The sequence below is a fragment of the Theropithecus gelada genome, chromosome 10 (genome assembly GCF_003255815.1).
Source record: "Theropithecus gelada isolate Dixy chromosome 10, Tgel_1.0, whole genome shotgun sequence".
In the NCBI taxonomy this organism is placed as follows: domain Eukaryota; kingdom Metazoa; phylum Chordata; class Mammalia; order Primates; family Cercopithecidae; genus Theropithecus; species Theropithecus gelada.
Window position 1 is genome coordinate 5264698 of NC_037678.1, and position 26695 is coordinate 5291392.

At 49.7% G+C, this 26695-nt stretch overlaps 1 protein-coding gene across 2 annotated transcripts in view; it reads right to left on the reverse strand.

Annotated features, from left to right (window-relative positions):
• Window positions 1-26385, reverse strand: part of FAM118A (family with sequence similarity 118 member A) — a 32889-nt gene extending 6504 nt beyond the window's left edge. The window contains exons 1-7 of one of the 2 annotated variants that reach the window (XM_025400461.1): window positions 26037-26385; window positions 13282-13337; window positions 12249-12501; window positions 7959-8180; window positions 4691-4819; window positions 2690-2975; window positions 48-80 (exon numbers count right to left, since the gene is read on the reverse strand). In XM_025400461.1, coding sequence (XP_025256246.1) covers window positions 48-80; window positions 2690-2975; window positions 4691-4819; window positions 7959-8180; window positions 12249-12501; window positions 13282-13328 — 970 coding nt within the window. In that variant the 5' untranslated portion in view covers window positions 13329-13337; window positions 26037-26385. Of the gene's footprint in view, window positions 1-47; window positions 81-2689; window positions 2976-4690; window positions 4820-7958; window positions 8181-12248; window positions 12502-13281; window positions 13338-13492; window positions 13517-26036 lie in introns of those variants that run through there. The other variant, XM_025400462.1, reaches the window with a different exon arrangement.
• Between the last annotated feature and the right edge of the window lie 310 nt (window positions 26386-26695).

Here is a 26695-nt window from a genome sequence, read left to right on the forward strand (position 1 = left end):
AATGTGTAGGCAAAAAACAGGCTGGCGAGAAGAAAGATCTGCTTTACCCAATAATGTGGTGCTGTCCACTCGGTCAGCATCTGAAGGAGAAAGAAAAGCAGTCAGTGGAGCCGAGACACCCAGAGCTCGTCCTCCTCAGCCGCTGGCAGGCAGTGACTAGGAACGGCAGTGACTGGCAACAGGCTTCTGGGCAGCTCGGCCCACACGGACGGTGCCCTCTCTTCTGCACCTTCCAGGCTTGGTGCGAGGACTCGCTGAAGGCACCAGCTGGCACAGGGAGCGTGGCGTGGTGTCCGTGGTCGCTAACATGACTGTCACTGGCATGGGCCTCCTCTCCCATCAGGAGTGGCACTCCATGAATTCGAGTACAAAGGTCCTTCATGACAGTCACAGATTAAAACTCCCAATGACCTTGCAGTCTTCTGGCAGCCTGTCGAATCCACTTGCCTGCCCCAACCTGGAAAGGGAGCCTCAGCGGGACAGAAAGCTGCGCAGCCCCACTCCAGGAGCCCGAGCACATGCAGGGTCGCTCTGGGCCCTGTTCTTCGGGGAGTGTGGGGGCGGAATGAGAAGCGGCGGACGGGGGCAGACATGAGGAAAGCCCGCTGCCTCTCTGCAGAGCCACGCACTGGGCCGGTGCCAGGACGCACCAAATGGTGTATTTTGCTCTGCAGTCAGGCCAGGATCCCAATCCCAGCTTCAAAATGTCTGGGCGCTAACTGGGCACGTTGTGTGCCTGTGCCAGCTCCGCTCGTCTCGTCTACGAAATCATCTACTCACTGGCGCTGCGTGCTGCCACTGAAAACCCAACTAAGGTAAGAATATGGAACTCCTAGTAGGGGGTGACACACGGCAAGCAGGAGCTCCTTTCTTCTGCCCTTAATAAGAATTATACTTTTATTTATGGAAATGGAACTTACATTGGTCCATTTTGCTAATTATTAGCAATTTTGAAAAGAAATGATAGTGGTTAAAAAAACAAGAAAAACCTGAGCTGTTGGATTATCTGTGCATTCTCTAGTCTCCAAGTTCACAGCTGGTCACATACACCTGCCTCTGTGGCTAACCTGGTTCCAGTGTGTGGTGAGTGTGCCTGGGTTTCCTGTTACAATTAAATGAGCCAGCACAGGCCTTTCCAAGCTTGCCATCATCAATGTTTTATGATGCCAAACTCGCAGCTATTAATTCCCTTTATGTCAAGATGACCAAGTTTTAAAATTTCTCAATTATCCTGGTCATTCCTGATAGATGAGCAATTTCTCAAAAGGGCCAAGGAGCACTACTTAAAAGAGGTGCTGCATTCAGAACAGGGACATTCAGAACAGGGAAAATACATCACTTGAAAAAAGAAGTCAAGTGTTCATCATGAAATCAGGTTGTGCTTGTGAAGTTGTAACTTTTCAACTGCAGTGACAGGACACAAATATGAGCTATCTGCATCTTTCAAGTGTTAAGTATCACAACTGATAAAGCTAGCCTGGTAGTTTTCTTTCTTGGTTAAGGAAACCTGAAACAGGAATAAATGTGTCCAGCTATACATATGTGTAGAGTTGTAAACTTCAAAGTTACTTTATGTTTTGTGTTTAGAGACAGGGCTTGCTCTGACATCCAGGCTGGAATGCAGTGGCCTGACCACAGCTCACTGCAGTCTCTAACTCCCAGGCTCAAGAGATCCCCCTACCTGAGCCTCCAGAGTAGCTGGGATCACAGATGTCCACCACCAAACCCAGCTATTTTTTTTTCTTTTCTTTTTTTTTTTTTTTTTGAGACGGAGTCTCGCTCCGTGGCCCAGGCTGGAGTGCAGTGGCACGATCTCGGCTCACTGCAAGCTCCGCCTCCTAGGTTCACGCCATTCTCCTGCCTCAGCCACCCGAATAGCTGGGACTACAGGCGCCCGCCACCACGCCCGACTAGTTTTTTGTATTTTTAGTAGATACGGAGTTTCACCGAGTAAGCCAGAATGGTCTCAATCTCCTGGCCTCGTGATCCACCCGCCTCAGCCTCCCAAAGAGCTGAGATTACAGGCTTGAGCCACCGCGCCCGGCCCAAACCCAGCTAATTTTTAAAAACATTTTTGTAGAGACCAGGTCTCCCTATGTTGCCCAGGCTGGTCTTAAACTCCTGGGCTCAAGCAATCCTCCTGCCTTGGCCTCCCAAAAAACTGGGATGACAGGCATGAGCCACCGCATCCAGCCTGAAGTTAAAGTTCTAGTTACAGACTGTCACTAGGACACCAATTACTCCAATCTTCTCATTTTAAATTACAGATGCAGTTTTTAAAAATAATAACTGGAAGATTGGTGAATTTTCTGGATACGTGAATTACATCAACAAGAGAGCGAGAGCAACAACTGGAAGAGCCCTGTGAGTTTCGTACTTGAAAAGCAAAGGCAGCCAGGTGCGGTGGCTCACGCCTGGAATCCCAGCACTTCAGGAGGGCGAGACCAGCCTGACCAGCATGGTGAAACCCTGTCTCTACTAAAAATACAAAACTAGCCGGGCGTGGTGGCACATGCCTGTAATCCCAGCTACTCGGGAGGCTGAGGCAGGAGAATCCCTTGAACCCGGGAGGTGGAGGTTGTGGTGAGCCAAGATGGCGCCACTGCACTCCAGCCTGGGCAACAAGAGCGAGACTCCATCTCAAAAAAAAAAAAGAAAAGAAAAAGGAAAGTGAAGCCAGATCCCATACCTGGGCTTTGCTGTTTGCAGATGTGAGTGGCAAGGTCTTGCACATATCCTGGAAAATGGTCAAAACAGTCCCCGTAGGATACAACTTTGATTCCATGCAGAAGCATATCTGCCTGATGCTTAAAGAAATGGTCTTCATTCTCCTTCAACACCAGCATGTAGTGCTCCAAATCCACCTTATTCGGCACGGAGTAAAGAAAGAGGGCCTGGAATATCTGATCACGAAGGGTCTCTCCACAGCCCACAAACAGAAAGGACTTCGTGCGGTATAAGTTCTGGAGGACTTCCTAGAAAAGGCCAGTGGAGAAATTGGGTGCTCATTTGAAAGACAGCAAGAGCTTACGACTAACCAAGTCACATCCCTGTGCTTTTACATCACTGCTCTGAGTCACATGTGTGTGCTTTTAAATCACTGCTCCCTGACAGGCGTTCCCAGGGCCACACTGAGGAACACAGTTAGAAGGACAGTATCCTCTCCTGACATGGCACTCAGGTCACCTCACAGCAGCAGCCCGTGGCGGCAAAGACCACGGGCTGAGCCTGCCTGTCCCCACCTAAGCCAGGGTAACTGGTCTTGGCCGAGGTGGGTGGCAGTGCACACGCCCCTTACAGCAAGGCCAGCCCACTCCGCACACTCACCAGGGAAGTCACCAAACTCAAATTTTCTCAAACTGGGTACAATTTTAAATTACTAAAAAACATCAAATGAGGACAGTAAATGTTTTCAGTTCAGAATTATGCACATAAAACACCCTGAAATTAACGTTGGCCTCAGTGGGTCGTATGTGGGAATTCTTGCAGGGGTGGTTTTACAAATGAGGGCAGGGCTGGGGAGGGCATCAGTGACCGTGACTGACGGGGTCGGGTGGGCAAAGAGAAAGCAGATTGCGTGGAGTCACTTAGGCAGGCAGGAGGGAATCACCAATTCAGCTAACCAAATATCTCAGAGAAGCTCAATCTCAGCACAGGCATTTCTTATAACCAAGCAGTATTAATGATGTAACTGAAAAGCATCTGCCTCGTCACTCATCCTGCTGACACCTGTCACGGCATGACGCCAGCCCAGCACTGAGCACTGAGGAACAGGGCACCTAGCTGTGTGCCTGCGGGTGAATCCACAGACACCGAGTCTCTCAGCGATTAACAGAAGCACAGCTTTTCCACACTTCATTCGAGGGCATCAAGAAGACCTCACAGCCGGGCATGGGGGCGCACACCTGCAGTCCCACCTACTCGGAAGACTAAGGCAGGAGGATCCTTGGGCCCAGGAGTTCAAGGAAGCAGTGAGCTTTAATCATGCCACTGCACTTCGGGCTGGCCCACAGAGCAAGACCCCGTCTATTTAAGAAGAAGAAAAATAAAAACCTCACAGAGAATGAAGTTTTATTTACTTTTATTTTTTATTTTTAGAAATGAAGTATCGCTCTGTTGCCCAGGCTGGAGTACAGTGGTGTGATCCCAGCTCACTGCAGCCTCTCCCTCCCGGACTCAAGCGATCCTCCTGCCTTGGCCTACCAAAGCGCTGGGATTACAGGCATGAGCCACTACACCAGGCCAAGAATGAAGCTTTGCAACTACAGGAAGGAGGGCAGAGAATTTCAGACTAGAAGATGCCTGGAAGAATAAGGACAACATTCTAGACTGCACGGGGCCCTGTATGTCATGCTGAGGAGTTCCACTGTACACCTGGGCAGGTGAGAATTACCAAATGGCTGGGGCTCCTGGAGAGGGTAAGGGCAGATCTATGCTTTTAAAGCAATCATGGATTCCTTCCTCCAATGAATGTTCGCCAAGCATCTACTCAACATGGAGGCACCATGCAGGATCCCAGAGACACAGACGAGGACAAGAGACGGGGCCCCTCTCTCAGCAACTGTGTGAAGGGCCGACCTGAAGGGCACAGACGCCTGGAGCCTGCGAAGCCACTCGACTGCAGCCAATGGCCAGTGGCCACCAGGAATCCCCCAGAGGACACACCGATGCTAATTAGGACGGGCCGTACCATGACTTCTGCGTCTTGAGTGACGTCTTTATACCCCGATGGGTCCAGCACCATCCCGCAGGGGTCTGTGTAGAGGCCGTGAATGTGGAGGACGCCGTACTTGATGTGCCCTCTTGCCCACTCAAGGACCTACCAAACATCAAGCCAAGACAAACACATCCTCAAACTGTTTCAAACAGAGAGAAGAAAATACTGAAATTGGATCCATAGTTTTAAAACTTATCTTGGAAAGAATCAGAGAGACGCTTCACTTTACAATTACACCTTCAAAACCTAAGAGAAACTCGGCTGTGAGCCCTAGTTATTCCCGTCCTACGACAGTACAGTTACGCCTGTCAAACCTGAGAGAAGATCGGCTGTTAGTGCCAGTCATGTGGGTTCTGTGATAGCAAAACAGCTTCTTTAGCTGGGCGTGGTGGCTCATGCCTATAATCCCAGCTACTCAGGCCAAGGCCAAGACTTGAGCTCAGGAGCTCAAGACCAGCCTGGGCAATGAAGTCAGACCCTGTCTTAGGGGGGAAAAAAAAGGAACTTATTTAAAGACAGTTACATAGAAAATGTCTTTAACACTTGAGATTACAGCAAACTGTTAAGAATGATTACTTTAGTTGGGTTATGCGGACTTTCACTTCTACGTTACATGTTATATTTTAATTACTGCTATTTCTGTATTACTTCTACACACCCAGGGAAAAAAAAATATATATATATATATACACACATATATGGGGAAAAGTGTTTATCAGATAGCTAAGTACATTCCTTTCAGTTCAAGATACAGAACACAGGACCTGATAAAGATGCCCATCAGGTCACTGTCAAGTCGTCTGCACCCGGGGCCCGTGCAGCAGCAGGTGGAAGGGACACAGACACCCACAGCCCTGCTGCCATCACTGGGCGGTAGCCAGCTGGCAGTTCTGTTTATGCAACTGTCTGTCTGTTTCCAACAGCAAGCCTCAGCCGTGGGGACCGTGTGGCTGAGACGCAGAGAGCAGGTGTCTACCTCATGGCACTGCCGGCAGGAATGGGTGCCTTGGTCCTGCCCGTTCCCCTCAGGCGGCCCTGCCCCTGTGTACACCACCCCGTGCAGAAGGGGAGCAGGCGCTGTAGCCAAGCCCAGCCCTCACACGGACACTGACGTCTGGATGAGACATCATCTCTGCGTAACTCAGTTTCTTTGTACACAGAGCGGGGCCAGGGCCTTCCCCCACAAGGCAGCCCAGACAACACAGGCAGCAGTGTTAGTTATGAATAACATAAGCAGACACAGAAAAGTCACAAGTGTGTCACAAAAGAAATATCAATAGTCACGTGAAACTATGCTCAACCTTTAGTAATAGAAGAAATCAATGTTGAAAATTTTCAGCTATCAAATGGACAAAGCATATTTCATTTTGTTTTTTAATAACACCATGTGTTGGCAAGATACAGGAAATGGATACTCCCACACACAGCCGCTACCAGGAGTGTAACTGGCGCCCATTCTGGAAAACAGTTTGGTAATTTACATCATCAGTCTTTAAAATATTCATACCTTTTGACCATAAAACTCTTATAGGAATTGACCTTGAAAATAGGACATAAAAGTATGAGGACCCTGTAGTGTTATTTGTAACTGTAAATACATGCTAACTGATATAGTTTGGACCTTTGTCCCCACCCAAGTCTCATGTTGAATTGTGATCCCAGTGCTGGAGGTGGGGCCTGGCAGGAGGTGCTTGGATCATGAGGCAGGATCATCCCTCATGGCTTGCTGCCATCTTCGTGATAGTGACTTCTTGAGAAATCTGGTCACTTAAAAGCATGTGGCACCTCCCCCCTGCCACTCTCTCTGTTGCCATGTGACATGCCTGCTCCCACTTTGCCTTCCGCCACTACTGGAAACTTCCTGAGGCCTCCCCGGAAGCATACGCTGCTATGCTTCCTAGACAGCTGTGGAACTGTGAGCCAATTACAGCTCTTTTCTTTATCTATTACCCAGTCTCAGGAATTTTTTGTTTTTCTTTTGTTTTGTGAGACAGGGTCTCACTCTGTTGCCCAGGCTGGAGTGCAGTGATCTCAGCTCACTGCAACCTCTGCCTCCCAGTTCAAGCTATTCTCCTGCCTCAGCCTCCTGAGTAGCTGGGATTGCAAGTGCGTGCCACCATGCCTGGCTAATTTTTGTATTTTTAGTAGAGATGGGGTTTTGCCATGTTGGCCAGGCTGGTCTCGACCTCTTGGACCTGAAGGGATCCACCTGCCTTGGCCTCCCAAAGTGCTGGGATTACAGGCATGAGCCACCACACCCGGCCTCGGGTGTTTCCTATATAGCAATGTAAGAATGGCCTAATACGCTAACAACAGAGGCAGGATAACAATTTTAATTTAGTATTATAATCTTATTGCCATTTAAATCATGCTTTTTAAAAATGCTTAATGACAGGAACATAGTAATATAGTTTATAATATTAATATAATTATAATATAATCACAGTCCATAATATAAAGGAAAAAAATCAGGATTAAATCTTTGCATATATTACAATCGCAATTTGTTTAAAAAAAATTCACAGTAATAGGACTGTGGCTGATTTTGCTTTTCTTTATTATTTTCTTTACTGTCCACATTTCCTCAAATGACCATAATGAATAAATGCAGATGAGAAACGCTTACATACCTACAGAACAGAACACATAAAGAAAATAAGAGCAAGTTGGGCAGAGCTGGTGGCTTACACCTGTCACCCCAGCCCTCTGGGAGGCTGAGGCAGGAGGATTACTTGAGCCGCAAGTTCAAAGCTGCTGTGCAGTATGAATTATGATTATGCCACCGCACTCCAGCCTGCATGACAGGGCAAGACCCTGTCTCTGAAAACACAAAATAAGAGCAGGAAAGAGAAGTCCTGAGATGCACGCAACACTGCCCCATCAGTTCCCAGCTGCCCTGCGGAGGCCGGCTCAGCCTTTTACGTCCTAGCGTCTTGTTTTCCGATGGAGCACAGTATCCCGGAGGATGCCAGTGTGCCACCTCCCATTCCTACTTTTTTTTTTTAAGAGAAAGGGTCTCACTCTGTCACCCAGGCTGGAATAAGTGGCATGATCACAGCTCATTTCAGTCTGGAACTCCTGGGCTCAAGCAATCCTCCCACCTTGGCGTCCCCAGTAGCTGGGACTGCGGGCAGGCACCACCACGCCTGGCTACTTCATTATTAATTCACTGCTATGAGTGAAAGCTGCTCCTAACCACAGAGCTCCCACACCGGTGGCTGCCCGCAGCCCCAGCCCGTACCTTGGTCTTGTCCTTCAGGTCCAGAGACTCCATGGGCTTGCTCTGCTGCTGCCCAAAGATCTCCAGCAGGTTGTCGTAGTTGGTGGTCAGGACCATGGTGCCCCTGTCCATCAGGCGGAGGATCGACTGCAGCACCAGAGGGTTCTGGATGTGCTGCTCCAGGTTGTCAAACACCTCCATCAGGCAGTCCTGGAAGAAGTTAGGCTTGGTGTCGCCTGTGCGCTACAAAAAGGTGGAATGACAGTTACAAAAACATCAGCTCTTAACTACTGAGCAGCTAAGCAGGCCATGTTCTGGGTGCCAGAGATACAGCAGCTGAAAATAAAGAAAATCTGGCTTCACAGAGTGCACTGAAACTCCAGAGCAGGGGGCAGGCAATGCACACGTGTAGCACGCCACCGGTGACGCTGCCATGGGAAAGCACAGCAGAGACGGGGCAGGCGCTGTCGGGGGAGGGTGGACAGGACCAAGGCACTAGGGAAGCCTCTCTGAGAAGAGGGCATCTGAACAGGGCCCTGAGGAGGTGAGGGCTCATGGAAAATGTTCTAAGCAGAGGGAAGAGCAAGGGCCACAGCACTGAGGTTATGGCTCAGGTACATCCCAGGTCAGCAAGAGGCCACTGAGGCAGGAGAGGAGTGAGGGGAAGGGTCGGCAGCAGAAGCAGATGACCTGGGTCTTGAAGACCACGGTAAAGGCTCTGGCTTTCCCTGAGCGCTGCAGAGTCCCAGTTTTCTCTTTCTCGGTGGTATATGAAACCGCGTGTCTTCATGGCACCTTCAGTGAGGTGGGAGGCAGTGTTTCTTTTCTTTCTTTTTTTTTGAGATAGGGCCTTGCAATGTCGTCCAGGCTGGAGCACAGTGGTACCAGGATGGCTCACTGCAGCCTCCAACTCCTGGGCCCAAGCGAGCTTCCCACCTAAGCCTCCCAAGTAGCTAGGGCCACAGGTGCCACTGCCACACCCAGCTCACTCTATTTAAAACTAATAATTTCATCTTTTATATTATTTCATTTTTCATTTTATTATTTTATGTTTTGAGACACAGTCTCACTCTGTCACCCAGGCTGGAGTGCAGTGAGTGGCACGATCACGGCTCACTGCAGCCTTGATCTCCCAGGCTCAAGTGATCCTCCCACCTCAGCCTTCCAAGTAGCTGTGACTACAGGTGCACGCCGTAACACCCAGTTAATTTTTTAATTTTTTTTTTTTTTTTTTTGAAACAGTCTTGCTCTGTCACCCAGGATGGAGTGCAGTGGCGTGATCTTGGCTCACTGCAACCTCCCCTCCCGATTCTCCTGCCTCAGCCTCCCAAGTTGCTGGGACTACAGGTGTGCACCACCACACCCAGCTAATTTTTGTATTTTTAGTAGAGATGGGGTTTCACCATGTTGGCCAGGCTGGTCTCAAACTCCTGACCTCAGATGATCCATCTGCCTCAGCCTCACAAAGTTGTGGGATTACAGACGTGAGCCACTGTACCCGGCCTAAAATTTTTTTTATTTGTTGTACAGACGAGGTCTCGCCATGTTGCCCAGGCTCATCTTGAACTCCTGCCCTCAAGTGATCCGCCCACCTTGGCCTCCCAAAGTGCTGGAATTACAGGCATGAGCCAGCACACCCGGCCCGTAGTGCTGCATATACTCTGAGAGACACAAGAGGATCAGGACTGAGGCCTGGCCTCCAGAGGCAGCCTCAGTGATCACCGGTGGCCTTGACAGGAGCTGCCTCCAAGGGGCCTTGAGAGCCAAAGCCTGGCTGGCATGGCTTCAAGAGAAAAAAGAAGGGCTGGCAACAGCAGATGCAGCAACCATGCTGCAGAGCGTTGCTGGAGGGGACAGAGAGGCGGGGCAGGGGCTGGCTTGGGAGGACACGGGGTCCCCCCTGCCTGGCTCCCAGCCTCACTATCACCCTCTGCCTCGGCACCTGGGCATCACAATCCCTCCCCTCGCCCTCTGGGCCTGTTCGTGTTGCTTGGCCGGCACAAGAAACCCAAGACTCACAGGTTCCCACTCATGGCCTCAGTCCTTCTGACTCTCCCACCCCCACAAACCCTCCCACTGCCCCCAGTGGGTCTGCCGTCAGCCAGCCCCCCATCTCCATCCTCTCCTGGGAAGACTCACCTTCTTCCCGACCCGAGACCTGGCTCTGCGCATCCCTGAGACCCCTCCCGGGGGGCTCCTCTGCACTCCCTGCACGGATGAAGGTGAGGGCTTGGCTCCAGGCTCCCTGGAGTCTCTCCAGCTGTGCTGTCGTAATTTGGGGTGATTCTCACGTCCACTTGGATGATTCTTCCTGGGATCATGGCCTCTAAATTCCACCCATCACTCCTCTCCCATGGTCCTGGCCCATCTCAGCCATCCACACCACGGCCCCCCAGGCCTCATCATCACCAAGACCCGGATCCTTTCCAGAACCTCTGGGCCAGCTTCCCCTGTCCAACCACTCCCATCTGCCCACCTCTCTAGCACTTGGCTCCCAGGGAAACTTCAAGCCCACTGAGGCCCATGAGCTACTGACCCCACTACCACCGACCAGTCACTTGCTGCCCTGCTGTCCTGCCTTCTTCCATTGAGCAGCTTAGAGTCTACAATGGATCACTACAACTTCCCCAAATACACTTGCAAGCCCCTCGCCCTTCTCTGGCATTGCTGAATTCCTGATGCAACCAACTCTCGGCTTCCTCTGTGCCTGTTCTCCAACTCTCAACACAGCTGTGTCAACGGCCTCACCTCAACACTTCCTGATGGAGGTTTTCAAAAACACGCAAAAGTGAGCAGAAGAGCTGAATGACGCTCACCTATCTGTTTTCAAGACAAACGATTCTCATTCTAGACAAACGGCCTCTCTTCACGTGAAGGACAATGAGGGCCCTCAGAGCTGCCCAGCGACCCCACTACCCTTCCCTGCCCTCCCTTCAACTCCTCCCTTCTCCTTCCTAGGAAGGGTGAGCAAAAGTTGTCTGTAAGAGCCAGAGAGGAACTATTTTAGGTCTTGTGGGCCATAAAGTCTCTCTTTTAACTACTCACCTCAGCCTGGAGGCATGAAAGCAGCCACATACTATAGTAAATGAAAGGGTGTGGCTGCCTGTCAGAACCTCATTTGTAAAACCAGGCCCAAACAAGGCCATAAATTTCCAACTCCTGGCCTGTGATGAGTTGTCCCTTATTAATAAAACATCCACGTGTGGCTGAGTCACCTAACTAAAAACACTCCTCAAGCTCTGGCAAAGCTAGGTGCAGCCCTAGGTAAAACTGGCCAATGAGATGAAACAGAAGTGGTGTATATGACTTCGGTGGTGGCCCTTGAAGCCCTCACTTCCTCCCCTCCCCGCGCTTCCCTCCTGCACGCACTCCCTGCGCACGCATGCCATTTACAGCTGCCCACAGAGCACCAGACAGAAGCTGCCTGCTGAGGGTGGCAGAGCCAGCAAAGAGGAGCCCTGCCCAGCCACTGTTTTCTCCTCGGACTGCCCACCCGGGTCTCCAGGTGGGAAGTATAAAGGTGCTCACATGAAGCCATGTGGTTTAAGGTCTCTTTTCACAGTCAACCTCAACTCTCCACTCTCCTTGGTGACGAGCTCTCTTTTCCCTGCTCTCTCCTCTGTTCAAACCTCCAACATCTCCTCCTCTCAGATGGTGACTGTGCCTCTTCAGTAAATACAAGAGTAGAAGAAGACAGCACCTGCCAAGAGCCCCAGCCACAGGGTCCAGCTTCCCAGCCTTTATGCCCACACCTGGGCTGACCTGGGACAACAATGGCCTGCCGCACCTCCCCCTGCACCAGACCCATCGGCCCCAGGGCCTCACTCAGGAATAGCTCCTGCATCATCAGTGCTTCTCCTCTCGACTAGATCATCTCCACCGCAGACAAAGAAGCTGGAACTTCTCCCATCTTCAAATGTTTTCTAGGAAGCACTTGTCATCTGAAGAAATATGGCTGGCCTGCTTACACCAAACATGCCTAAGGGATATCCCTTTACTAAGTGAACATACAATCCCAAGGTTCATACTGAGTGCAGCTGGACCATCTCCCTGAGACCATCTCACACAGTCAAGGCTCTATTTAATAGGAGTTACTTTAGGAGCCCCACACTGCACTGTGCCTGGCATTCCCTCAATTTTAAAAGACGACACTCCAATGGACTCAAGGATTTCTGGCTCATCAGCCTGACTCTGCTGAACACTGAACGCAAGTTAGGCCTGCAGAGTTTAACATTAGGTTCACAGACTCATCCAACCTGGTGCAGAACCAAGCTGTCCCCAAGAAACCAGAGGTACTTGTCTGACACTTACAGGTGACATCTTCCGGATCAGATCATGGGCGACAACCAACAGGTCCCGGTCCTTTGTCACTTTCCTCCGGAAGTCGGCGACGTCTCCGGGGTGCAGCACCTCCAGCTGCTCTGCAGCCTCAATGACGGCCTCGATGCAGCTTCTCCACGAGCAAAGGGCAGGGATTCCCGGGGCCACTGCTGCGCTGACACCAGTCCCAATAACCAGGAGCAGCTCCTGAGGCTGTTTCCGGATGAGGCTTTTTAAAAACTTTCTACTTGAAAACAAGGAAGCGAGAGAACGAAAGTCAAAGCGGAAACACTGCAAACACAAAGTCTGGAACTCTCTGCGAGTTCAGGCCTTGTGCTGTACACACACACACACACACACACACACACACACAGAGTCCCCTCTTACACTGCGGGGAGTCAGCCTGTGTATCCTTCTCCGTGTATCTATTTCACGTTCTACCCTTATTCCTTAAAGGATGTGGGACAGCTGTGTCTCATGCGTCTTAAGTTGCCCAGTGTTAAGCTCATGTTTAAGTGATACATATTTGTGAAACAGAAGTTCAGCAATTTTCATTCCTTTGAAGCTGCACACAGCTTATGAACACAAATGATGATGACAAAATGACCCCTCCTTGCAGTGACGGATAAGAAAGTTACTGGCAAATGCTGGTTTTCTGCCGCCCACCACTCCCAAACCATTCTACAGTAAGTGCCTCTTTATCGTGCTTCACTTTACAGCAAACACAGCCTGCTGTCCATCTGTAGTCAAAGAGTTCTTTCTGAGGAAGCCTGACACTGCCAGTTCTAGACGTGACCCCTCTAATGACATGTTGCTTGGTTTGGAGACTGGGCAGAAAACTGCCTACTGGAATGTTCCTTACATTGAAGTCAAGGGTGGAAAATGGCCCTCAAGGTTCCCTCATGCCCCAGTATTTCCATTTCACTTTGGCCTTTGCAGGTACTAAAGAACAGGTACGCAGACTCCCGACAGACGCTAGATGAAGTCAATGAAGCTGCTTGAAGGCAGAGCTGCCTTTAATTACCTGGATTTTTGTTCACTTCTATTTGTTGTCTTCTCCACTGAATCCATCTGTGAATTCTGAAGGGAAAAATTAGTCAGAAGTGACTTCTATTTCCCAGGTCAAAGTTTTTATTTGTACCCTGGAAGAGAGTTAAGGCTAGAATTAAAATCGAAGGTCCTCGATCTTTATTTAAATTAGAATATCTGAAAAATGTCATATGCAAATGACGCACATCCAAAATGTTTCCTAAGCCACCATTCCTCGTCTCACGTGACTCATCAGGCTAGCTGGACTCTCGCTGTTGGAAAACGCACACACAGGCGCAGATGGAGGGGTGGGCCCCGTGGGCTCCAGGCTGGGGGTTTCGCTGTCTCTTGGGACACTGCTCTAGAAGAATTTCCAGTGCACATGAACACAGATGACTTATCACAGAAGCAAAACACAGTAACCAGTACAACAAAGCGAAGCCAAAGGTGGTTTTGCAGAGGAAGCCAACGAGTGCTCTAAGGCGCACAGCACTGGGCTGGAGCATGGCCCTTTCTCAGCATCAGCACCCGCTCCAAGGCACCAGTCCTCCCCTCAGCCTTACTGAAATCCAGTCGAAAGAAGTCATCCAAGTAAAAAGCCAATTCTTACCTTATATAAAAATAGAGGCCAGGCGCGGTGGCTCACGCCTGTAATCCCTGCACTTTGGGAGGCCGAGGCGGGCGGATCACGAGGTCAGGAGATCGAGACCATCCTGGCTAACAAGGTGAAACCCCGTCTCTACTAAAATACAAAAAATTAGCCGGGCGCGGTGGCGGGCGCCTGTAGTCCCAGCTACTCGGGAGGCTGAGGCAGGAGAATGGTGCGAACCCGGGAGGCGGAGCTTGCAGTGAGCCGAGATGGTGCCACTGCACTCCAGCCTGGGGGACAGAGTGAAGACTCCGCCTCAAAAAAAAAAAAAAAGAAAAAAAAAAAGAAAAAAATAGAAATCCCAAACCATCTGGGTCTCTATCACCAAGCTATCTCCATATTCTTTAGTTTTTCCAAAATCAGATCAGATGTGGTAATCCCAGCTTGTAATCCCAGCATTTTGGGAGGCCAAGGCAGACTGCTTGAGCTCAGGAGTTCAAGATTGGCCTGGGCAATACAGCAAGATCTTGTCTCTATAAAAAATTTTTAAAAATTTGCCAGGCATGGTGGTGCATGCCTGTAGTCCCAGCTACTAGGAAGGCTGAGGTGGGTGGGTCGCCTGAGCCTGGGAGGTCGAGACTGCAAGGAGCTGTGGCCATGTCACGCCACTCCAGCCTGAGCAAGAGTGAGACCTCGTTTCAAAAATAAAAAATAAAAATTTTCCAAAATCACATTTTACCCCAATTCTAGAAATAATACCTACTGTAAGCAAGGAAAAAGACAGAAAAATAAAGTTTTGCCTCTAATCCTATGGCCTCTGAGCATTAACTGTTAACATTTATATATTCTCTCTACTCTCTTTTAAAATTGTTTACAAGGGAGGCTGAGGCAGGAGAATATCTTGAACCCAGGAGGTCGAGGTTGCAGTGAGCTAAGATCACGCCACTGCACTCCAGCCTGGGCAACAGAGCAAGACTCTGTCTCAAAAATAAATAAACAAACAAAAGTGTTGACATCATTTGAGAACACAGTGCATATCCTACTTTTTCATGCATTAAAATAAATATATCTCCCTTATGTTATTAAAAACTATTCATAAATGTAAGTGTAATGTACATGTATGTGTCTTACTGACACATCTTTCATGCAGAACGTCAGTATAACACTCTGACGACCAACTTGGTGCACAAAGCCTGTATACTGTGAAATTACTTATTTAGGAGAGATTTCTGAGAAGAACTGCTGAGTTAGAGAGTATGAACACTGTAAAGTATCTTAGCACACACTACCAAACCGCTTTCCAGAAAAGTGGTCAGCAGAACGCGTCGGGGCTTGCTTTGCCACATCCGAATCAGCACTGACAGAAAATTACTTCGGCAGAGTACGGTGGCTCACATCTGTAATCCCAGCACTTTGGGAGGCTGCGGCGGGAGGATCCCTTGAGCCCAGAAGTTCAAGTCCAGCCTGGGCAACATCATGGGGAAACCCTATCTCTACAAAAAGTACAAAAATTAGCCAAACATGGTGGTGCTCATCTGTAGCCCCAGCTACTTGGAAGGCCGAATGGTAAAATCACCTGAGCCCAGGAGGTTGAGGCTGCAGTGAACCACGAGTGTGCCACTGCACTCCAGCCTGGGCAGCAGAGTGAGACCCTGTCTTAAAAGAAAAAAAAAAAAAAGGAGAAGAAGGAGGAGGAGAAGGAGAAGGAGGAGGAGAAGGAGAAGGAGAAGAAGGAGAAGGAGAAGGAGGAGGAGGAGGAGAAGAAGAAGAAGAAGAAAAGAAGAAAGAAAGGAAGAAAAAGAAAAATTACCTTTTTTTTTTTAAGACGGAGTCTCGCTCTGTCGCCAGGCTGGAGTGCAGTGGCACAGGCCCACACCACCACACCCAGCTAATTTTTGTATTTTTAATAGAGATGGGATTTCACCATGTTAGCCAGGATGGTCTCGATCTTTGACCTCATGATCCACCTGCCCCGGCCTCCCAAAGTGCTGGGATTACAGGTGTGATCCACGGCGACTGGCTGAAAAATCACTTTTTCACATGTGTAATCTTCACTCGCGCACACACACACCCCGCCACTAGAATCAGGCCATCAAAAGTAATTTTCCAGGGTAAGGAAACAAGGCTTAATCAGTCCATAAGCATCATTAGATCGCAGAGCTAAATGGGATCCTGGTTATTCCCTGAAAATGTACACAACTGCCTAAGTCCATGCATACATTTTCCCAGGGAGAGTTCACAGCTTCCATCAATTCCCAAACATGTCTGCGACCTTCCCCCAAATGCCAAGAAACCACAGTCCACAGGCAAAGAAAGCCAGGCTCACAGATGCCTGTGACCTGCCCCAGGGAAAGGCTGGCAGTCTGGGCCCTAACACTGACCCTTCTTCCCACCGAGGAGTTAACATCAATCCTCAAACTCATCGTTTTTGTTTTTTTAATCTACTAGATACTTTCTAAGGAAAGTAACAAATGTTGAGTTTCTCCACTGTATAACAGAATCCCTCCACCATATGTTAATAATATAAGCAACTCTGGACCCCATCCCTTAGATTTCAATGACTGATTTAACTGTTCACCAATCCTTAGTTTTACCAACTATAAAACATGGATTCTTGCTAATGCGCTGAGTTTGGAAAGCTCAGGCCTCTGTATGAAAGTGCTCTGAAAGTTGGAACTGCTGAGTCCAACAGCTCAGGCTCTGGCCTGTGGAGGAGGCTGCCCGGCACTTCCCTTCCTGGCCTCCTGCTGCGGGGCAGGACTCAGGAGCCACTCCTGTTCAATCCTATTTGGAAGGGGACGATAAGAGGGCTCATCAGCTGACTAATCCAAGTGCCCCCACTCCTGCCCCCCCAAAATCATCCACATCGCTTCCAAATAGTTACTCCTCCCTGTCTATGAGAAGGGCTTGTTTAGCTCAGCCTTCTGTACATGACATTTTAGAATATTTTTTAAACACATACTGGTCAACCAGTGACCTAAAAAAACCACATGCCCAAAACTGTTACCACAGTAAAGAACTTTCAAAATCTACCTCTAGTTCTTTCAACTACTGTTCAACTGCTTTTGATTCTCCATATATATGCGATTATAGTTACAAATTCAAAACCTAAATATTGCATTTACACATCTTCAAAAACAGTATGAACAAATTAAACTTTTGCAGGCTATATTTAACTCCGAAATTAAGTGATTTCAAAGTTTCCCAAAAGAACAAGGTATCGCTATTCCTAACACTTACATAACAGGCCACAGCTTGCACTCCTGGGTGGTTTGTGGCTGGCGTAAGTGCTCCAAACCTCTCTCTCAGCCTGAACTGCAAGTCTGGTACTGGCTCCTCAGACAGTATTTCAAACAGAACCACACAGAGTTCAACCTCAATAGGCAGATGGGAAGTACCCAATTATATAAAAACTCAACACAGTAACTCTGCAACCTCAACTGCACAGTTGCCCATATTTAGACATTTACAGTTCATTATCACACTACATGTTTAAAGACATTACCTCATTTCCTGTTTTACAGCAGCATAAACATCAGAGTCAAATCTCACAATAACCTAGAAATTACCCTAAATCTCCCCCTTGTTTTTAAATCAAAATCCAAGTAAGGTGATCTCCAAAGCACTCAGCACCAGGTCCTCGAAGTTTCAGCAGGACAGCAAGCTCCAGCGTTCTGCTCCCATCCAGACACCATCTAAGCCAATCAGATCCTAGACAACAGTAACAAAACCCTTTGGAGGCCTTTCAGACGCTGCATCTCTTGGTTTCCTTGGTGACTATGTCGTCAGCATGGTTTGCAGGCCCAGAGCCAAGTCATCATAGCAACCCTTCTCTTTTTTCAAGGACCTATCAGCATTTCTGAAAGCAAAATCTGGCCCCAGCAGAGATTCTTATAAGCAGTTCCTGTCTTTTTTAATCCAAAGCCAAACTCTTACCAGGATGCTATCTGCTTAGAACTTGAGATCACTAGCATTTTATAAACTAGCACAGAGTAGCTAGAGACGGTCGTATTCTTCAATCCCTGGCATCCAGCACTACATAAACGTTCATCAAACAGAGTTCAATGAAAAATATAAGCTACCAAAATCGAACTTGTTATTTACAGGCAGTAAAACAAAGTACCTCACAACCCTACTGTGGGAGGATGTTAACGGCCCCGCCCCTCTCATGCCTGCTGGCAGCCACACCCTTCTACAGCCCCTCACAGACTCCAGGCTTAGCCACATGACTTTCGGGCCACTGAGATATCAGCAAATGGGATAATGGGAAGCAAGTACAAGTCTGACACACCCTTTACCACAGAGCCTGTCCCAGTGGAACTCTGCCCTGCCACTTGGTGGGCAGCCGAGGTACCATCCACCAACACAAAAGCAAGGCTGCCTTGGGCCACAACTGTATGAGTGACCCCAGCGAGCCTGGCAGAAGAACCTGCTGGGCAGGGACCTGGGCCTGGGCCTGGCGCTGAGCTAGCAAATAGGCTGTGGCTGTCTAAACCCTGGTGGGACAGGGAGAAGCCCAGAGTGCCAAAGAAAACAGAGCAGACAGACGAATGAACCAACATCACGACAGTCTGTGGGGAGAGGGGAATGTGTGTCAAGAACTGTAATGATTAAAAGTGGCATAACAAAAAAACCTTAAATTACTCGCTTTCCATTACAAGCTATATTTTCACTTAACAAGCACAACCATCAACTGGAAGTGTCAAGATTGTGGGATCCTCAAAAGTATCCTTTCAGAAAACTTTTTTTTTTTTTTTTTTTTGAGACGGAGTCTCGCTCTTGTTGCCCAGGCTAGAGTGCAATGGCACAATCTCAGCTCACTGCAACCTCCACCTCCTGGGTTCAAGCAATTCTCCTGCCTCAGCCTTCCAAGTAGCTGGGATTACAGGCACACGCCACCATGCCCGGATAAGTTTGTGGTTTTTTAGTAGAGACAGGTTTCACCATGTTGGTCAGAGGCTGGTCTCGAACTCCTGACCTCAAGCGATCCACCTGCCTCAGCCTCCCAAAGTGCTAGGATTACAGGTGTGAGCCACTGCACCCAGCCAAGCTTAATTTCTTTCTATAAACAGATGATCACATGGGCTTTGAGCAGTTTCAAAAAGCAGGGAGATAAAGAGTGTTCAAGCAGCATCTGATTACAATGAAGCAAGAGGGACTAGAGTAAACATATGCTCAAACTACATCCATCTCACACAGGAGTGAGTGGTATCACGTTTATTCGGCAAAGTTTCCGAATGCTGACCTTTAACTCACCTGTAGTCAACCCACAGAGTGATAAAAAAATGAACGCAGAATTTGCAAAGTCAGACAAGGTCGCTGTGACTACAAATGAGTTGATTTATGTTGAGCCCTTAGAGCAAAGCCCAGCAACACAGTAGGCTATTAGTTCCAATATTACTACTGCCACTGTTACAAAAGTGCCTCACACTAAGAAACCATTTATAAATGTGCTACTGACAGGAGACAAGAGGCTTGGAAATACTAAATTTCATCTGTGTAGCCAGGGAGGATTTTAAGGACTGGAATGTCCTTAAAGGAGGCCAGAATCTATCCACTGCATTCTGACTATACCAAGGCAGGTCTGGAAGATGGGGAGCCTTCAAGCAAGCCCTTCCCAGCATGACCCTCAGCATGACAGATGACTGCATGCCATGGAAGCTCAATGGCCAGACCCTGCTCATTAATATCCTCCTCTCCCTTCATTCTAGATACGATTCCCACAAACTTCCTTTTTCACAGCAATCAGGTCTCCCATGTAGGCTTGGGAGAGGCGGAAGAGTGTGGCAGCCTGAGCAAGGCTGGGTGTGGAGGCTCACACCTGTAATCCCAGCACTTTGGGAGGCCAAGGCGGCCGAATCACCTGAAGTCAGGAGTTCGAGACCAGCCTGGTCAACATGGTAAAACTGTGTCTCTAATAAAAATACAAAAATTAGCCGGGTGTGGTGGTGTGCACCTGTAATCCCAGCTACTCTGGAGGCTAACACAGGAGAATCGCTTGAACCCGGAAGGCAGAGGTTGCAGTGAGCCGAGATCGTGCCACTGCACTCCACACTGGGCAACAGAGCAAGACTCCATCTCAAAAAAAAAAAAAAAAAAAAAATCACCGAGCAACTGAGCAACAGTCTTCAAGCACATGTGGCAATCATATTTCCAACCACAAATGAATCATCTGCGACCTAGCTGACAGGTGAGTGTGATTAGCATGACTAGGTTCACCTGCACTGGAAACAAGGCACAAATGGGCAAAAAATTAAGCTTCTGGAACTGCAAAGGAGAGGCTTAGTCTTGAAACCACAACTCCACCTGAAGCAGCATTAGGACTAAGGTGGAGAAAACACAGGACCTGGAGACAAGGAGACGCCACCGTTTCCCCAGCCAGGTAGACCTCTCTAAACCTGTTTCCCCGTCTCCTAAATGGGGATTCCAACATGCACAGGACCGACTGGACTGCTGCAGACTTACAAGGGAGACGCATACCTGAAAGGTGCTCAATAAAGCGCACAATCTGTTACTCAACCGCCTCACGCCAGCACCACTTTTCCAAAGCAGTCACCACAACTACTTTCAATGTAATCATGGTTCTGGTAAAACTTAATTTCAGCCATTACTAATAATAAGGGATCTTCAGGATGAGTTATTTTCTTCAATTTACAGAAAATACGAACCCTTAATCTGAACGTACTCCACTTAACCAATCACTTTTTATTCCGTTGAACTTAATGGAAAAAATGTCTTATTTTGTAACGATGGAAATAAGTTAATTGGATTCCTGAAACCAGTCCCACCAAACAGAGCTGCTTGGACATACAGGAAAACAGCAAAACCTACCACTAGAAAAACAATCTAATTCAAATTTAGTTTAATTTGGTCACAAATTAATTCAAAGAGCAACATTAATTACTGCCACTTTTTCAGCCCTTAATAGAGATTCAAGGGAAAATGCTAAGCGTTTTAACGCACTATCTCAGTTAACCCTCTCAATAACCCAATGAGGTGGTGACTATGACCCACAACCTGGCCAAGGCCAGCACCGAACCTTTCCAACAGGCCAGCCCCAAGTTGTGTGTTACATATTCTTGCGCCTTCCCTCCTAACATCAGTGCAGCTTGAAATGGCAAACAAATATACCTGATATTTTACACGGAACTCTGCCATCCACTAAAACATTCAACGTTTTACATACAGTTAGTCCACCAGATGGGACACATTAACTCAAATAAACGTGTTACTTAACAAGCCAATGTTAAAACATGCCAAGACAGAGGCCAGGGGCTTATGGACCCACCTGCCTTTACCCCACCTCGAAAGGATACGTAAGACGTGTTCTAGAAGGTAAACCTTCAACAAAATTTAAAATGACAGAATTTCAGAGCGGGCAGGATCTTAAAGGTTACATGAAACCAAATGCCCTAATTTTTCAGAAGTGAAAATTGAGACTGAGAAGCAGTGACTTCGTCAACTTCCCCCACGGGGCTGGGAACAAGCTATAGAGTAACTCCTGGCTCATGTCCCATATTCTTCCCACTGGCCCGGGCATTGTCTGGTCCACTGTGACCCCAACACTTTAAGGCACTCATTTCTACCTCTGTACCACCAAATTGTTACAAATAAGGCACAGAGCTTTGTTTTCTATAGTTTTTCGTTCCCCAGAAATGCTGAAAGAAAGAGTTGCCATTAGGCAGACAGATGAGGCAGTAGGCAGAGCAGCCTCAGGAAAAAGACCAGCCCCGGGACAGTGTGCTTATCACCCAACTGTCCCTGTTAGCTTGGCGGGGTGGGAACAGATAAGGAGGGCCACATGGAGGAACAATGCCACCACTCAAGAGGAGGGCATTTTCCTGACAAGGAGACGCTGCAGGCTCCTTGGGGGAAGGAGGTAGGACATAGGAGCAAGAGCCTGGCCAACAAATCAGTACTGGCTGAAATCCTTACTACCTGGGCAAAGACTCATTCCTGAGACTATTTACCTTTTCTACAAAGAAAAGAATATCTTATACCTCCTAAGGTTGCTGGAAGCTTTAAATGGAATAAAAGAACAAAGCCTGGAACAGTGTACTTCCTACTGCACCCTAGATGTGTGACGGGGAATGCGGCCTAGATTTAATTAAAATTAAATAAAGCTAATTAAATAAAATTAAATAAAACAGCTCTGTCACACGAGTCATTTTTTGGTGGTCGGCAGCCACAAGCAGCCAGTGAATACTGGACAGCAGTCATTACATCTGAGTTACCACAGGAAGTTCCACTGTGCAGTTATCCCAGAGTCCCTCTCTCCCTCACCTAACTCAAGACTTCAACAAACAAGTCCTGTAGATTTTTCTTCCTAATCTGTTTAATCCATACCGTCGGACACAGTCTTTTTTTTTTTTTTGAGACTGAGTCTGGCTCTGTCGCCCAGGCTGGAGTACAGTGGCCGGATCTCAGCTCACTGCAAGCTCCGCCTCCCGGGTTTATGCCATTCTCCTGCCTCAGCCTCCCGAGTAGCTGGGACCACAGGCGCCCACCACCTCACCCGGCTAATTTTTTGTATTTTTTAGTAGAGACAGGGTTTCACCGTGTTAGCCAGGATGGTCTCGATCTCCTGACCTAGTGATCCGCCCATCTCGGCCTCCCAAAGTGCTGGGATTACAGGCTTGAGCCACCCCGCCCGGCCCCGTCTGCCACAGTCTTAAAAGCCTTCACAACTTGGCTGGGCACGGTGGCTCACACCTGTAATCCCACACTTTGGGAGGCTGAGGCGAGTGGATCACCCTGAGATCAGGAATTTGAGACCAGCCTGGCCAACACAGTGAAACCCCGTCTCTACTAAAAATACAAAAAATTAGCTGGGCAAGGTGACGGGCACCTGTAATCCCAGCTACTTGGGAGGCTGAGGCAGGAGAATTCCTTGAATCTGGCAGGCAGAGGTTGCAGTGAGCCGAGACTGTACCATTGCACTCCAGCCCTGGCGACAAGAGCGAAACTCCATCTCAAAAAAAAAAAAAAGAGGCCCTCAGGACATGTCTAACACTGAAAAGCACCTGCTTCCAGTTCCAGACCCTCTAGTCCTCTAATCCCACATAGTTGCCAGAGGGAAATTTCTGACACATCTGAACTTGTCTCCCCTCCAACAGCTTTCCATTTTGTTGAAATCTCTATTGGGTCTTCATCCTGTTTCCTGTCTTATTACTCCTAGAATCCTTGGAATCTCCAAAGTGCTGTCATTTTGTATGCTAATGAGCTGACTGACGCAGACAGGCCCTGGGTAGCTTCAGAAGGGTGCTTATCACCAGAAAGACCAAGGCAGGATTAGATCCTTGGAACTTTCAGCCCCACCCACTAACCCGGGCAAGAGGGGGCTAAAGATTTTGTTGATCACCAAAGACCAACAGTTTAATTAAGCATGCCTACATGCTTTAGAAGTCTCCATAAAAGGCCCAAAAGGTCGGGTTCTGAGAACTTCCTGAGAGAGAAAGAGAAACATGTGGAGGTTTTTGGAGGATGGTATGACCCGGGGAGGGCATGCAAGCTCTGCACAACATCCCCCACGCCTCACCCTATTCATCTTCTCATCTGTGTCCTTTGCAATATCTTTTATAACAAATCAGTAAACATGAGTGTTTGTGAGCTGTTCTACAGCAATTTTTTTTTCTTTTTTTTTGAGACAAAGTCTTGCTCTATCTCCCAGGCTGGAGGGCAGTGTCACAATCTCTGCTCACTGCAACCTCAGCCTTCCAGGTTCAAGGGATTCTCGTGCCTCAGCCTCCTGAGTAGCTGAGATTACAGGTGCACACCACCATGCCCAGCTAATTTTTTGTATTTTTAGTAGAGATGGGGTTCTGCCATGTTGGCCAGGCTGGTCTCAAACTTCTGACCTCAGGTGATCCACCCACCTCAGCCTCCCAAAGTGCTAGGATTACAGGCATGAGCCACCACGACCGGCAAATTAATCAAACCTAAGGAAGGGTCATGGGAACCCCAACTTGAAGCTGATGGATCAGAAGTTCCAGAGGCCCAGGCTTGTGACTGGTGTCCAAAGGGGTGGAGGGCAGTCTTGGGGACGGAGCCCTTAACTTGTGGGATTTGATGCTATCTCCAGGTAGACAGTGTCAGAACTGAATTGGAAGATACCCAGTTGGCGTCTCTTGCACAAACGATTGTCCACTTAGTGGTAGGGAGAAACCTCTCCCCACATTTGGTCACAGAAGACAATTCTGTTGATTGTTGTTGAGTGAGAGAATAGAAAAAGCACGTTGGGTGTTTTTTCCACACACGGGTTCTCTTCAGGACCCCTAGCCCAGCATGGTCCTGGCCCACCTGGGAGACTCAACCTCTACTCACCCTACCCCACTGCATCCTGTGTGGTCATTAGTCTATGGTGATGCACACAGTCACCCTGAAGCACTAAGACGACCACAGGCCCTATGGTAATAGGACAAAAACCTCACTTAAAAGTTCAGTCCCCAGGCTCAGACAGGAAAGAGGAGGAACCAGTCTTCTGCGCCTGGGCTTTCAGAAGCTTAGCCCTGTTCCAGGAAGCCACAGTCCCCCACTACCACCGCCTTGGTCCAGGTCACCCCCATCTCATAGGGTCTTGCTTCCTCCAAAAAAGTCTCCCCAGCACAGCCATATGGATCTTTGAAAAACACACCAACTCCCGCCCCTCTCCTCCCGAAGCCCTTCAATGGTCACCCACTCCCTTGAAGTACCAAACCCTCCACTCAGCTTAAACTGGGCATGCTTTGGTCCTGACTGGCTCTCAGAATCACATCCTCCTTCTTGTCGCTCCCACCTCAAACCCAGCACTCTGCGAAAGTGCCAGCTTCTCCCATTCCAGGTCTCTACTTAGACACTTCCCTCACTTCTCCCCCCCGACCACCTCCCACCTTCCTTCAGCTCAGCTGGATCATTTCTAGGGACAATGGCAGGGGCAGTCGTTCAAGAAAGGGCCAAGGGCACGGTGGGCCTCCGGGTGCAAAGCTGGGTTCTCTGCAGTTAGCATTCACTCCCACGCCACCTTCATTAGGTGCACTCCAGCCACACCTCCCGCCTTCCAACACTGTGTGCTGTGCTATGGCAGAGCCTCTCTGCCTTGTGACATACTGGCTGTCCCCTGGAACTTTGCCTGGAACGACCCTGGCAAACTTCTCTAGCTCAACCTTCAAGAATCAGCTCACCTGCTACTTAGCACCTCCTCCCCACGACTCCTAAACGCCCTCCTTAACACCCACTCCTTCCCCAGAATCCCACCCCTTCCCAGAGTCCCATGCCCACCCGGATGGGTTCCCTGTCAGCGGCGACACAGCTTCCTCCAGGTAAAACCGACCTACTTGTCTTATGCCCCGGGGTCCCTAGGCCCTGACATCAGGGACCGTGTCATTTCTATTTCCAGTGTCAATACCTGAAGCCTATCAGGCATTCAAAAAAAAAAAAAAAAGTTAGTTCCTTAAATGAAAACATTAAGAGGAGTAAACAACCTAAAAGCGTCCCCATGTGCCCTAACTCGCTCCCTCCCCGGTTCAGCCGCCCTCGGCCACTTCAGGTCTCCTGATCTATAGACTGTCCTGTGCGGCCACCTGAGTCTCAGCAGAGCATTTAAAGTTAAACCCGGCCCTGCACCTGTAGGCGCGGGGACCGCAGCTTAGGAGGTGGTCGTCGGGCGCGCTGTTACCATCTTAAGTTATCACCAGCCCTGGGAACACTTCCACCCACGCCCGGCAGGTCCAGGGACCTCAAGTTGGAGACACCTAGCCCTGAGATCAGGTCGGAGAGGGAGCCTCAGGGTGGGCGGCACGGGGGCCCGAGGTCTAGCGGGACTAAGGACACTGGGACCCACGGTTCCCCCCAGGAAGATGCCCCGGGCCTGGGGGCTTCTGAGGAGGCTGCTGGAAGCAAGTCCCAAGGGAACCTCGAGAGTTTCCGGAACCAACAGTTCTCAGGGCCCACTAGCGGCCGGGGTCCTCAGGGGGTCTCGGAGTCCAGAGAAAATCTTGGGAGTTTCGGGGTTCGCGGGCCTGGAGGGGCAGGCGGATCCTGAGGGGGTCTAGGGGGAAGGGGCTCCAGAGGAAGAGCTGAGAGGGAGTCTTGGGGGTGGCCCCGGGGCCGAGGCGGATCCTGAGGATCTCGGGGTCCCCAGGGGCTCAGGATGCAGGGGCCGCGGGCCTGCCCCGCCCCCTCACCTGCGGCGCCTCCGAGACGCCGGTCCCAGCTCGCGCTCCCGACTCTTCACCTCCGCAGCCGGCTACGCCTCCGGGGTCTCTCGGCGGCCGCGCGCCCCTCACGCTGGGCGGGGCAAGGGGATGGTTCTCGGGGAGGGGACTGCGCGGGCACGCGGGCTAGAAGCGAGAGCCAGAGCCAGAGCCAGAACCGGAGTCGGAGCCCGAGCGGACGCCACGCCGCCTCCAGGCGCCCCTCCGCGTTAGCCGGCAGCGGCGCCGCCGCAAACTCTTCCCCCGCGCGCCCGCCCCCGCCGCGTGAACGTTCCGTCCCGAAACCAACCGCTAAGCCGTTGCTGGAGGCCCTTCCCCGGGAGAGGGCGGAGCCAGGACGCGCGCCCAGCCCCGCCGCCAGAGCCACTGGCACCGCCCACCTGGGTGGTCACGGTCCCGCCCACCAGGGAGGCCACGCCCCCGGAGTCTCCAGCGCAGGCGCAATCGGGTGCGCAGGGGAGGCCCTGGGCTGGGAGTCAGCGTCCCACCCCCACCTGGCCCGGCGAGCAGCGCGTCCCGTTTCCTTATCTACAGAGTGGGGGCGGGAGCACTTTGCAGGGACGTGGCGAGCATCAAGTGCGATCGGAAGCGCTCCTTTGCAGTTGCATCCTGCACCACACTTAGGCACA